The 13,751-nt window shown below is 60.7% G+C and overlaps 1 protein-coding gene across 1 annotated transcript in view; it reads left to right on the top strand.

Annotated features, from left to right (window-relative positions):
• CELSR3 (cadherin EGF LAG seven-pass G-type receptor 3) overlaps positions 1-13,751 on the top strand; it is a 32,726-nt gene that overhangs the window by 7,878 nt on the left and 11,097 nt on the right. Inside the window, exons 2-16 of the mRNA XM_075714558.1 lie at positions 2,747-3,379; positions 5,005-5,227; positions 5,674-5,789; positions 6,673-6,761; positions 7,187-7,344; positions 7,560-7,723; positions 8,189-8,314; positions 8,488-8,657; positions 8,903-9,088; positions 9,258-9,368; positions 9,640-9,808; positions 10,639-10,780; positions 10,966-11,086; positions 11,404-11,587; positions 11,681-11,782. Of these exons, the coding sequence (XP_075570673.1) occupies positions 2,747-3,379; positions 5,005-5,227; positions 5,674-5,789; positions 6,673-6,761; positions 7,187-7,344; positions 7,560-7,723; positions 8,189-8,314; positions 8,488-8,657; positions 8,903-9,088; positions 9,258-9,368; positions 9,640-9,808; positions 10,639-10,780; positions 10,966-11,086; positions 11,404-11,587; positions 11,681-11,782 (2,694 nt within the window). The remainder of the gene's footprint in view (positions 1-2,746; positions 3,380-5,004; positions 5,228-5,673; positions 5,790-6,672; positions 6,762-7,186; positions 7,345-7,559; positions 7,724-8,188; positions 8,315-8,487; positions 8,658-8,902; positions 9,089-9,257; positions 9,369-9,639; positions 9,809-10,638; positions 10,781-10,965; positions 11,087-11,403; positions 11,588-11,680; positions 11,783-13,751) is intronic.

Raw genomic sequence — 13,751 nt, forward strand, 5'->3', positions numbered from 1 at the left:
TAGGCTCGTTTCACGTGTGGCCTCAGCATGGTCTGGCCAGGGCTGCATGGAGGTGACAGCCTGGTCTGTTAGTCTGTCCTACATGTCCTGGTAGTGGCGCTTATTTGAGCCCGGGTTACATCTGTGCACAGGAGATGTTGCCACATAGTTATGTCCCGCTTGGAAGGGTGGGCAGGGGACACGGTGGCACGGGGCTGCACTGCGCCTTCGCACGGCTGAGGATGGGATGACCGTGAAGATTGTGGGTCCCCTCCCGGCTCTGCACAATACAAGGTGGTGTCACACCTGGGCTGAGAGAGGGATAGCGATTGCAACGTGAGCAAACGAGCAGCTCTCCTGTGTTCACGAGACGGAACTGTGGCACCTTTGGTGCAGGGTCCTGCTAATGGGATGGTCACCATTGTGCTTGGTTATAACCTGCATGGCTGCCCCTTGGGCTGTGAACAGCCAGAGCTGCTGAGGGCTCATCCTTCAGCTTTCTGGCTGCGAGGTGAAGGGGCAGAGCATGAGCAGTCCAGCACCATGGCCTGGTTTGCCCACGCCAGTGTGTACTGGGGGACGGGTGAGGGCTGGGGCAAGGCAGAAGTGGGGCTGCCCTCGGCGGTGCTGGAGGATTTTTGCTTTAGCTGCTCTTCCCCTGAAGCGAGCTCAGCCCTCCTGCCTACCTTTTCACAAGCCCATCTCCTATGACAGCATTTAAACTGGAGGCCAGTGTTGAACCTGACGCAGATGCCCAGGAGAGGATGCACAAGGCTGTCTCTGTGGAGCCGATTTACCTGCCAAGGGTCAGTGTGGCAGACAGGGAAAGCGGAACGTCCCAGAAAACCCCTTGTTCATCACTCAGGTGGCCTTGCCTGTGGGGGTGCATGGGCAGCCAAACTCACTGTCCCCAGGGGAAAGGGGTGGCTTGTGTTTGCCACTCATCAATCATATGCAAGAGATGTTGCAGCACGGCTTGGTGCCCAGGGATAGTCCTGGGAGTCACCACTGGGATGTGCTGATGTAAACGTTGTCTCGGGATAATGATGGAGAGCCAGGTTTCCAAGGAAATGCAGGGGTTTGGGGCGCTCTGGTGGATGTGGGGTGGGAGATGGAAACAGCAGGCTACAGCCATGTGCTGCTGACACCCATGGGGCATTGGGGTGCTGGCAATGGTCTGGAAGATGGATCACCCCATTTCACCAGGAGCAGTGAGGCTCTCGATGAGCCTTGTCAAGTGTTTCCAGGGCCACAGATGTAGGCACAGTCCTTGCCTTGTGATGCTGAAGGCTGGCTTTGCCTGCCTGGGGCGGAGGGCCCAGAAGAAGGGGGGACCGGGGAGAGAGGAGGTGTCCTGGAGCAGCAGGCAGCCTTCTCCCCTTCAGCAGCCAGAGCTGCTAGCAAAGGTGTCCGGGGTGGCCTAAGTGAGGGGGACCTTGGCAGGCTGCTTTGTGGGATACCTCTGCAAAGCCACTGACTAGGGTCACATAAAAAGGAGGGTTAATAACTGAAAAATAAAGCCACTACCCAAACTTCTGCCTGGGCAGAGAGGGGGAAGAGCGACAGGCCCAGCAAAGGGCCAGGCAGCTTGCATTTGGGCAGTGTAAAGTGGTGAGGCTGGGGAATGGGCTGGGGCACTTGTGCTCTGGAAGGGACCAGTGGGAGTTTTATCTGAGCAAGGTACAGAGCTCGCTGCCTGGCAGGTCCCCAGCTGGGGTAATTTACAGTCTGTGTCCCACTGGGAGGGGTGCTGTGTGCCTGCCTGTGCTTGTAGCAGGGTTTCCTGGAGGAATTAGGAACATGGTCACATCTGTCTGTCTGTCCAGCTCCCATCTTGGCCAGTATTGCCTAATTTGCAGTAGGGTATGACCTTCCAAAGTAGCGGGACTTGTTGCGTTTCTAGGAGCTGGGTAGGTGGGGTGCGGCAGGGGGCCCCAAGTCACACAGCTGCTGGGGTGGGTGCTGTGGTGGGAGCTGCGGCATTGCCTGGCCAGACTGATGCTGCACCCCTGCAGCCTGACCTGCTGGCACGTGAGTGTGCCTGACATGGGGGTGAGATGCTGCTAATGGCCAGGGTCCTGGGAGTGAGCCAGGAGCATGCTGGCATGCTCTGAGTGTGCGTGCATGCTGTTGTGTTCACGCCTGGGAGATTGCTCATGTGGTGTGGGGTCCCAAGGGGAGGGAGTTTGTTTCCAAGGAAAATAAAGATTAAAGAGAATTAAACAAACCGGAGATGGGCCGAGGGAGGAAGAGATGCGGAGCAGATGGTGAGAAGGGGGGAAGCAGGGAGACCGGCACAAAAGCCTTGGAGACCCTGGAGGAGAGATGAAGGAAACTGCAGGAGGAGAGCACAGGGAAAGGCAGCGGCGGGGATGCAGACAGGGTGCAGCAGGGAAGCGAAACACCCCAGGCCCTGGCATCGGCTCCTGTGTTTGCCCAACCTTCTGCTGGGACTTCCTTCTGCCCGAATCTCACCAGCATCTTTGCTCCTGAGAGCTCAGTTTGCTGCCAAGATCCAGGACAGGGAGGAAACCTGAGAGTTATCTCAGTGGAGAGCCTGAGGGGAGGGGAGAAAGGTACAGCCACACCAACAGCTCCCCCTCTAGCCCAGGTGGCACCGTGCTAGCCCCCGGGGCTGTGGCTCCAACCTTTCTTAGCCAAGGCCTTTTGGGGGCTGCACTGAGGTGCAGGGCTCTGCCCCAGGGTGGGAGGGGACTCTCCAAACAGCAGGCAAGGACCTGCAGTGTGTCCCTGTTCCCTCCCACAGATGGGATCCACAGCGTGACAGCCCAGTGCGTCCTGCGGGTGATCATCATCACAGAGGACATGTTGGCTAACAGCATCACGGTGCGGCTGGAGAACATGTGGCAGGAGCGCTTCCTCTCCCCGCTGCTGTCCACCTTCCTGGAAGGGGTGGCCACCGTGCTTGCAACGCCCAAGGAGGACATCTTCATCTTCAACATCCAGAACGACACGGACGTGGGCGGCACGGTGCTCAACGTCAGCTTCTCGGCCCTGGTGCCGCGGGGCGGGCGCTACTTCAGCTCAGAGGAGCTGCAGGAGCAGCTGTACATGAAGCGCATGGCGCTGACGGGTGCCTCCATGCTGGAGGTGCTGCCCTTCGATGACAACGTCTGCCTGCGGGAGCCCTGCCAGAACTATATGAAGTGCATCTCCGTCCTCAAGTTCGACAGCTCGGCCCCCTTCATTGCCTCCCCCTCCACCCTCTTTCGGCCCATCCACCCCATCACTGGCCTGCGGTGTCGCTGCCCGCAGGGCTTCACCGGGGACTACTGCGAAATGGAGATCAACCTCTGCTACTCCAACCCCTGCCTGAATGGCGGGATCTGCACCCGCAAGGAGGGGGGATACACGTGCATTTGCCGCCAGCACTATAGCGGTGAGTGCCTGGAGCTGGGGGCCATGGGGAGAACGGTGAGCAGGTCCCTTGGCATTGCTGTCACCATGGTGGGGTGCTCTTTTCAGCAGGGTGGCGGGTGGCAGAGCCCTTCTTTGCCTGCAGAGGTCCAGCTCTGCTCCCGGCTCTCTGTGTTTCCATGGTGCTGGATGCGCAGGGCTGAGGTTGCCATAGAAATCTGTCTTCTAGGGAGGTGGCATGGAGGGCTCTTGGGGACCCTGGCCACCACCTTCCAGCCTTTTTCACACAGCAGGAAGACCAGGTTGGACTGTGCCAGGCTGGGGCACAGGAGGCTGCTCGGCCCTGCCCCATGCCAGTGGGGCAATGGACTCTGGGACTGTTGGAGGTGCTGGTTTCAGCCCGTACCAGTCTTCAGCTGGTCTGGCAGAGGTGTGGAGCCCATGTGCAGTGGGTGAGCTGCTGCCCACTGAAAATGGAAGGGGAGGCTGGGCCTAGCTGCCCCACTGGGCAGATGCGATCCAGGCAGATCTGGTCCTAGCCATGGGGCGAATTCCTGGGCTTGCCAGTATCTTGTTGCCCCAAGTCCTCGACAGGCTGTGGAGACCTGTGCCCATGGGCAACCTGGCGGTGAGGGAAGGTGGACTTTGGCTCCTGGGGAGGGAGCCCCTGCTTTGCCCTCCCCACCGGGAGGAAGCGCGGCAGCAGATGGCTGCCTTGGAGCCAGTCTCCTATCAGTGGCTCCTGGTGAGATAAGCAGAGTCAGTGGTAATTAACCCCCAGCATTTGAAGCGTGAACAGCCATTAGCAGAAGGGTTAATGAGCTCATTTCCCTGTCACTTCATGCTGTCTCCTCATCCTCCTTGCGTGCCACGGAGCCAGTAATGGGAGCAGGGCCCGGGCTGTGGGACTGCAGCTGAGCAGTTCCCTGTGCTGCGGGGACAGCACGGGAAAAGGGGCTGGCCAGACCCTCTGCACTGCTCTGCTGAGCTGGCTTGTGGCATCCCTGTTAGCAGTGCCAACAAGGTGCAAGGGTGGTTGGGGTCCCTCATTTGGCTGGTTTCCACCTGGCTTTTGCTCCTACGTCAGAGCCTGCCCACAGGGTTAGGAGGCTTCTGGTGCTGTGGGTAAGACTTTCATAGCTATTGGCAGGGGAGCTCAGCAGTGCTGGGCTGTCCCCACACCCCAGAGCCAGGACTGCAATGCCTGTCCCAGGCTTGTGCAGTGGCTGTGCCCAAGGAGGCACTCTCAGCATCGCCAGGACTTCCCTGGCTTGTCCTTGCCTCTCCATCCTTAGGACCATGCCGCCCAGCTGTGACCAGTCCCCTCCTGTCCCATTCCCATGCTATTCTGGGTCCAAACTTGCCCCTTCAGATGGAGCTGGCATCCCATCCAGCCCAGGGGCTTGGGCTGCAGGGCTGGCAGTAGTAGCTGGCTTGCTGGCTACTGTGGGGAACACCTGGGTGACATCTGGGTTGTCACATCCTTTGCCTGCTCCCAGTTGCTCCACAAACTCCTGCCTCTTGGCTGCCCTGCCCCAAACCCAGGCCGAGGTCTGCACGCCCAGGGCAAGGAGCGGATGTGCGGCTGCTTGCATGCGTGCCCCCCAGCCAGGGCATGTCCCAAGCCTCCCGTCTCGCTTCCCTCAGGCGAGAACTGCGAAGTGGACAGCCGCTCAGGGCGCTGCATGCCCGGCGTGTGCCGCAACGGCGGCACCTGCACCAACGGTGTTGATGGGGGCTTTCGCTGCCAGTGCCCAGCAGGCAGCTTCGAGACGCCCTTCTGCGAGGTGTCCACACGCTCCTTCCCACCGCGATCCTTCGTCATGTTCCGGGGCCTGCGCCAGCGCTTCCACCTCACCCTCGCCCTCTCGTGAGTCCTCTCCCTCCTCCACTGGACACCGGCACCCAGGCCCCACTCTGGTGGCTCTTGTGCGCCCTGGGCCTGTCTAGGGACTCGCTGGTGCTCTGCAGACCCCTGCGTTACTGGCATTGCCTCACCACGGGGCTGCCCTGGTGCCTTTAGCCAAAGGGCTCTGCATCTGCACTAGCATCAGCTGGCATCAGCTCGTCCCTTCCTTCAGTACCTCTGCCCTTCCCTGCTGCCAGCTCTCTGCCTCCTTTGCCAGGCCCTCCCATGCCCCCAAAGCATCCGCTGGATCAAACTCCCAGCCCCTTCCTGGCTGGGTTTGCACCCAGGGCCAGGGCCAGGTCTCACCATGCCCCTGTGCCAGGATGCTGGCGCGTGCCATGGGAGAGCAGGGATCTCCGCATGCTTCTTGCACACACCCTGCCCTCCCGCTTCCTCCCTTGCCCCAGGTTCAGCACCGTGGAGCCCAGCGGCCTCCTGCTCTACAATGGGCGCCTGAACGAGAGGCACGACTTCCTGGCAGTGGAGATCATCCAGGGGCAGGTCCAGCTGAAATACTCCACAGGTAGGCTCGGCCCTGTCTGTCGCGGGATTTGTGCCATGGGAGCTGCAAGAAGGCCTGCGCTGAGCGGGGAGAGCGGGGTGCTGCCGTGGATGGAGCCCACGCTAAGGGAGACGGGGTTGAGAGAGGTGTTGGTGAGCGTCAGTGGATGGCACAGAGGACGGGTGTGTGTCTCAGGACCCTCCCTAGGCTTAGGAGTGCAAGTGCAGCAGGGGGGTTGTGAGCACAAACCAGGACAAACACTTTTGAGGTCTCCCCTGCCGTTCTGCCCCATTATGTCATCAGGAGCTTCATCTCCTGCCTTGCCGTGAGCCAGTCTGGAGAGGAGGAGCCTTTTGGGAGGGAGTTTGCTATCCTGTCGGTCTCATCCCTGCTGCCTCGTGCCATTGCTGTGCCCATCCTGCGCCCATCCTGCCTGCCCCGAGGGGTGTCAGGATCAGCTGCCAGGAGCACTGGGCCCTCGTGTTAACAACTGGGGCTTCCCTCCCATCCCGTGTCCAGTGCTCCTCCCCTCTCCCCTGCATGCAGTGCCTGGTGGCCATCCTGCTGCTGCTCTGGCTGCGCTGGTCTCCTCAGGGCAAGGCCCAGCAGCGATTGCTGGCAAGGGGCAGCCGCACGGTGCCAGGGAAGCCCGGCAGTCACCCTGGATGGAGGAGCCATCCCAGGGTGCTGGCTGCTGGTCCCAGGGCTGTGATTCCCTTGTCTTGCTTCTGCCACAAGGCCGCAGCAGGCGGGGGCTGGTGTGCTGAGCTTGTCTCTCTGAAGCCCTTCTGCATCCCTGCATGAGGCTGTTGGCAGCGTGGAGGGCTTAGTGCCTGCAGGGGGGGTGGGCGCATCCAAGGGCTGTCCAGCTTCCCTCAGCATGCTGTCATCCCTGTCTCCACAGGAGAGTCCAGCACGGTGGTGAGCCCCTACCTGCCGGGGGGTGTGAGCGATGGGCAGTGGCACACGCTGCAGCTCCACTACTACAACAAGGTACGTGCACCCTGGCTGTCCCCCCGTGGGTGTGGGTGTCTCTCCCCATGAAGCGTGAGCGAGCAGCTCTGGTTTTCCGGTTCTCCAGCTCTGCCCAATGAGGGAGGCTGTGGAGAGAAGGTAGAGGTGGTTTTCAGCCCCTGGGGATGGGTGCAGTGGAGCAGACAGCCAGGTGCAGGGGGAGATTGACCCTCAGGACCACACTTGGAGGCAGCAGAAATGTGGCCCGTGCAGTGTCCTTGCCTATGTCCATCTCTGGTGCTGTTTGCTGGGTTCGGCCGGTGATGTCCCTCCTGCTTTGCTCACGCTCCAGCAGCGCAGCGGTGCCTGGGCCATGCTCAGGCCCTTTCCTTGCTGTTGTGCGAGCCCTTGGGTGCTTGGGTCTGGGGGCATGTGTGCTGCTAACGCCCTGTGTTTGGTTTCAGCCCAAGGTCAGCGCCCTGGGGGTGGTGCAGGGCCCCTCCAAGGACAAGGTGGCCATCTTGACAGTGGATGAATGTGACGCCTCAGTGGCCCTGCAGTTTGGCAGTGAAATCGGGAACTACTCCTGTGCTGCAGAGGGTATACAGACCAGCTCGAAGAAGTGAGTTCCTCAGGGACTGTGCGGGGAGAGGAGCAGGGCACCTGGGTCCCCTGCAGAGTCAGCCCTTCACATCTGGGACAGCTGTGGTTCCAGGGGCCTGGGCTGTGTGTGCCTGTCCCTGGGAATTTCTGCTTCCCAGCCCCGTGCACTGGGGAGCCAGCTGTCTGGCCTGAGGTCGCTGTGGCTCTTAAAGCCCTGGGCTTCTGTCCTTGCAGGTCCCTGGACCTCACAGGTCCCTTGCTCCTTGGAGGGGTTCCCAACCTGCCGGAAAACTTCCCCGTCACTCACCGGGACTTTGTGGGATGCATGAGAGACCTGTACATTGACAGCAAACGCATTGACCTGGCCTCCTACATTGCCAACAACGGAACCACTGCAGGTACCGGTGCCTCTGCTCCTGCCAGCCCCTGCCCTGGGAATTGCCCCTCCTGCTCACCCAGCAGCACTGCCAGGCTGTAACAGTGGTGTGGCAGCACAGCTGGAGCTGAACAGCTTTCCATCAGGGAAGGGGGCCTCCAGATCCCCCTAAATGAGCCAGTCCCCATCCCAGCTAATGTTCTGGGAATGTCCCCTGATCCCAAGGGCAGAGCCTGCAGAGCTGGCCTGTCTGGGAGTTGCTAGGTAGCCAGTCCAGCTCCACAGTGTCTTTCTTCTGGCATAAGGAGCAGCGACAGCCTTGATCCTCATCCCTGAGCAGGCAGGGTCTGTGCTGAGAGGTTGGGTGGCTGAGCTTGCCCCTCTGGCAGCCAGGGAAAGGGCTGGGCGACAGTGGTGTCTCCCCGTGTGGGCTGGAGGGAGGTGGTGAGCGGGTCAAGGCTGATGCGGGTGACTTTGATACCTCCAGGCTGCCATGCCAAGCACACGTTCTGTGACTCCAGCCCCTGCAAGAACGGCGGCACCTGCTCTGTCAGCTGGGGGACCTACTCCTGCCTCTGTCCTGTTGGCTTCGGGGGCAAAGACTGCCGCCACCGTGAGTGAGCGGGTGCTGCTGGGCGTGGGCAGGGTGGGTGCAGGTCAGACTGTGCTGGGTTTGCTGTGGAAACAGGGTAAGAGGTCTGTGTGAGATGACCTAGCTCTGTTGTCCCTGCATCTCGAGCTCCCTGTGTAGTGCCCATCCCTTCTCACCTCCACTTTCCTTTCCAGCTATGCACCATGCCCACTATTTCCAGGGCAACAGTGTCCTGACCTGGGACTTCAAGACAGACGTGAAGATCTCGGTGCCATGGTACCTGGGGCTGGCATTTCGGACGCGGCAGCCAGATGGGGTGCTTCTGCAGGCCCATGCCGGCCAGTATACCACCCTGCTCTGCCAGGTAGGGCCACAGCCTCAGCCGCAGCACTGTGCCCCAGCCTCTGCTGCTGTCCACCCCAGGAGAGCAGGAGGACCCTGTCCTCCACATTGACTCCAGCCCAAGCAAAGGGTGGTTGCAGGGAGAGGTGTTCAGCAGGACTGGGTTTCCCTCCCCATGCTCAGAGCTCAGAGGGAGGGTAGGCTGGAGGCAGACAGAGTTGGTAAGGCCTTCACTCACTGCTGCCATTGCTGGTTCCCTCTCTGCAGCTGGCTGGGGGCCTGCTTTCCTTCATGGTGAGCAGGGGTTCCGGCCGCAGCACCAGCCTCCTCCTGGACCAGCTGCGGCTCAGCGATGGGAGATGGCACGACCTCCAGCTGGAGCTGCGGGATGTCCGCAGTGGGCGAGACTCGCGCTACGTCATCACCCTCACCCTGGACTTTGGGCTCTACCAGGTAAGTGCTGCTTGAGACCGCAGCACCAAGACAGGAACCATGGGAGATGCTTGGCATACATGGGCTGGGCTGGGCCTCTGCACCCTCAAAGAGGGCTGGGGCAGGAGAGGGACAGGGCTGGTGCAGGGCTGATGCCAGTTGCCCCATGTTACTCCCTGTCCTTCTACAGGACACGGTGGTTGTTGGAAATGAACTGCATGGCCTGAAGGTGAAACACCTACACGTGGGGGGAGTCCTGGGATCTGGCGAGGTGCAGAATGGGCTGAGGGGCTGCATACAGGTGAGTCCATTGCTCTGAGCCTTCCCTTTCCAGCAGGGTCTGCTACATGGAGGGGTGGAGCCACAGGCCTGGCAGCTGCTGCCAGCATCCATCCTGCTGGTGATGCTCTCCCTCTGAGCATTCAGGGCTCCGAGGTGCCATGGGGCAGCCATAAATCAGTGCAGCAGGGGTGATGGGGGGTGGTTGCCCCTGGGGGTTTGCGGAGGGCAGGAGGACTGGAGCCTCAAACGTGTGTCCTGGCTTCACTGTGAATTTGTCACCTGCATTGCAGGGTGTGCGACTGGGTGACAGCATCACCGGGACCGCGTTGCCCAAGCCCAGCCATGCCCTGCGGGTGGAGGCTGGCTGCAGTGTGCCAAGCCCCTGCGACTCCAGCCCCTGCCCAGCCAACAGCGTCTGCAAGGACGAGTGGCAGAGCTACTCCTGCGTCTGCCAGCCAGGTAGGGCCTGCAGCGCCCTGCCACCCCTTTGCTCTCCACGCCTGTCTGTCTCCTGCTCTCCCTCTGTGGCTCCCTCCTGGCCTGTGACTGCTCTCCTTCCCATCCCTTGGGCAAGTCCTGGGCCCAGAAATCCCCACCAGACACTCATTAGTTTTTGTGGGTGTCGTGGTTTAGCCCCAGCCAGCAACTAAGCACCACGCAGCCGCTTGCTCACTCCCCCTACCCCGATGGGATGGGGGAGAGAATCGCAGGAGTAAGAGTGATAAACACTCCTGGGTTGAGATAAGAACAGTTTAATAATTGAAATAAAATAAAGTAAAATAATAATAATAACAATATAATAATAATAGTAATAATAATATACAAAGCAAGTGATGCACAATGAAATTGCTCACCACCCGCCGACTGATAGCCAGACAGTTCCTGAGCAGCGATCGCTGCTCCCCGGCCAACCCCCCCCCCCAGTTTATATACTGAGCACGACATCATATGGTATGGAATGGCCCTTTGGTCAGTTTGGATCAACTATTCTGGCTGTGCCCCCTCCCAGTTTCTTGTGCACCTGGCAGAGCATGGGAAGCTGAAAAGTCCTTGACTAGCATAAGCACTACTTAGCAACAACTAAAAAAATCAGTGTGTTATCAACATTCTTCTACTAAATCCAAAACACAGCACTATGCCTGCTACTAGGAAGAAAATTAACTCTATCCCAGCCGAAACCAGGACAGTGGGGAACAAAATCCCTCCTGAGCCCCCTGAATCCTTGGTGCTCTGGCCCATCTCAGGGGGAAGGTGCTTGCTTTACACAGTGCTCTCTGTCCACACCTCAGGGTACTATGGAGGGGACTGCGTGGATGTCTGTCACCTCAACCCCTGCAAGAACAAGTCGGTGTGTCGCCGCAAGCCAGGCTCACCCCTGGGCTACGTGTGCGAGTGCGGAGGGAACTTTTTTGGGCAGTACTGCGAGCACAGGTGAGATGTGGAGTGCAGGGCAGGGCCACGGCCTCCGTGCCTGGCTCTGTGCTGCCCTCTCATCCTGGCTACGTGGCCAGGGACCTCTCAGTGCCACCCAGCTCCTTGGTGCTGCTGAGCAGCTGGGCTGGTGGGAGGAGAAGGCCCAGTTGGTTGTATAACAGCGGATGTATTTCTCTCCCTAGGATGGACCAGCAGTGTCCGAAGGGCTGGTGGGGGAACCCCACCTGCGGGCCCTGCAACTGTGATGTGAACAAGGGCTTTGACCCTGACTGCAACAAAACCAACGGGCAGTGCCACTGCAAGGTGAGGGGCAGCTGCCCATGGGGACATGGCCCATGGCTTGCCTGGATCCCTGCTTGTCCTTGATGCTGTTCCTTGTCCACTCCAAAGGCCTGGCAGCTGCCCAGGCCCTGCTTTGTGTGCCTACCTCTGGGCTGGATCCCTGCTCAGCCCTTCTGTGCGGCCCTCCTGCCCCAGCACAGTGATGATGGGGGCAGTGGGGGTGCTTGCAAATCAGGAGAGCCTGGCTCTTCTCTGCCTCGGCTCCAGCAGTTCCCCAGGTGCTGGCCTTGGCTGCTGTCCCGATGAGCTGTCTGATGGCCATCCCTGTCTCCCCCCAGGACTTCCACTACCACCCCAAAGGCAGCGACACCTGCCTGCCTTGCGACTGCTACCCCGTGGGCTCCACCTCACGCTCCTGCGACAAGGAGACGGGCCGGTGCCACTGCCGGCCTGGGGTCATCGGCCGCCAGTGCAATAGCTGTGACAGCCCTTTTGCCGAGGTGACACCCAGCGGCTGCGAGGGTGAGTGTGGGCACGGCGGGGAGCTCGTGCTGTGGGGCCTGGCATCAGTGGCCTTCACCTGTGACTGGCCCCTTGGGGTGCATGTCTCCACAGTGCTCTACGACGGCTGCCCCAAAAGCCTGAAGGCAGGTGTGTGGTGGCCCCAGACCAAGTTTGGCTTCTCGGCTGCAGTGCTGTGTCCCAAAGGCTCCTTGGGTGAGTGGAGGATGCAATGGGGAGGGGAGGGGGAAGCCTGGCTGTCCTGCCGGGGGCTGCAGCAGCTCTGCTCTTGTGCTGTCCCAGTCCCGTTTAGCTGGGCTTGAGGGCTGGGTGAAGGAAGTTGGAGGAGAAAATGCCACAGCCTGGGGGAGAGCAGAGGGGTCTGGCTGTGGGGCTGGGGCTGGGAACAGGCTGTACGGTCTAGGCCCATCACCCAGCCCTGGGGCTGTGCTGTTCCCTCGGCCTCAGTTCCCACCTTCTCCCTGCTGCTTTTTGGTTTCAGCGGGCTTGAGGCTGGGGTCAGGCCTGGCACAGCAGCTTGGCACCCACGGCACCCTGCTGCAGCTCTGCCAGCCCATCCTCGGTGTGAGCTGCAAGGGGAGCAGGGCACAGCGTGCCGTTAGGTGGGTGTCTCTGGTAGGAGTCACATCCCGAGATGGAGGAGGCTGTTCTCGGTGACGGCAAAGGTGCGAGCAGGGTGTCTGGGACTGTAGGGCAGCGTGAGCTCCAGGGGACAACACAAACCCTGTCCTTCTCCAGCTGTTCTCCCCAGGAGGAGGCAGGTTCGGCTCCTAACTGTTGTCGCTTCTCTCCCTGATTCTCTCGCCCTCCTTGCTCAGGCTTGAGGGGTGCAGGTAAGGTTGCTCCCGCCTCCTTCCCCCTGTGCTGTAAGGGCTGTGCCATGCAGCTTTCCCTCGCTACTTCCTGCCTGGCACCCTGCACACCCCTGCACTTTCCCTGCTGCTTCTGGAGCTGCCAAGTGTCTTCCCAACGCTTTGCCTGGCCTCACCACTCCTACACGCCGCTTCCCTGCTCCCAGCACACTAATCAGCACAAACCTGGCTGCAGCCGCATGCAGCCCCCGCCACCCACTGTCCTGAGCCTGCAGCTTTGGCTCTGGGCAGGTCTGCGCTCTGCTCCCTGTCTGGGATGGATGCTGGCTCTCCTGGGCTGGTCCCTGCTTGCTTAGGCTGGGAGGGAAAGGAGCTGGTGATGAGCAATGGGTAGTGAGGCCAGGGAGGCCATGGAGGAATGGCTGTGGGGTGGAGGAAGGGGGAGCTGTTTGAACAGAGGGCAGAAGGATGGGGGCAGGAACTGATGGGCATGCTCAGCACAAGGTCCTGTTCCCTCTGCCCGGTTGGCAGGGGGAGGCAGAGGGACCTGGAGGTCAGATACAGCCCAGATCTGCAGCTGAGCCGATCTCTGTTCTCTGCCGGGGGAAGGCCAGTAGTGTGGAGGTTTCTTTGTTCTCCCTGCTCCCAGCTGCAATGGCACTGGTCCCTGTGCTTCTGCAGCTTGGGGAAAGGTGGTTGGGGAGGACAGCTGGGAGCTAGAGATGGTGGGAGGGGGCATGCTAGTCACTGGGGCTTTTCTGAGCAGCAACTGGCGTCTGCTCCAGGCTCCATCTCCCTGCCCTGGACACGCTGCTGCCCTCTCCCAGCCACGGGCGCCTGGGTGGGCTCCTGTGCCCTGGTGCCTTCCCCAGGAGGGCCTGGTCCACAGTGCTGCCAGGTACACTGGGGTCTCCTGGGTTCCTTTTGCTCAAAGGGTGCGTGGTGATGCTCCCAGCCCCAGGACACTGCTCTCCACGCTGGCTTCAGCAGTGCTTTTGGTGGGTGTTAACAGCTGATCCCATTCATTGCTGGTATCTCCGTTGCTGTGCAGTAGTACTTGGGCCCCAGCCAGGGACTGGGGTCTTGCGCTGGGTACTGAACCCACACTGCTGGATGGGTCCTCCTCCATCCCACTCCTCCATCCCATTCAGCTGCAGGGGCTCATCTCTGGGGTGGGTTTGCCAGCCCCACAGCAGGGGTGTCGTCCTTCTGGGGTGACTTTGAGAGAGGCAGGACCTCAGCGGGCATTGCAGGCTGTCAGCCAGGGGATGCCTAGAGCTGCATGGGCTTCAGTAGTTTGGGGTCAGATGAGCCCTGAGGGGACAGACACATCCCCACCAGGAACCAAGGGC

The sequence above is a fragment of the Pelecanus crispus genome, chromosome 7 (assembly GCF_030463565.1).
Source record: "Pelecanus crispus isolate bPelCri1 chromosome 7, bPelCri1.pri, whole genome shotgun sequence".
NCBI lineage: Eukaryota > Metazoa > Chordata > Aves > Pelecaniformes > Pelecanidae > Pelecanus > Pelecanus crispus.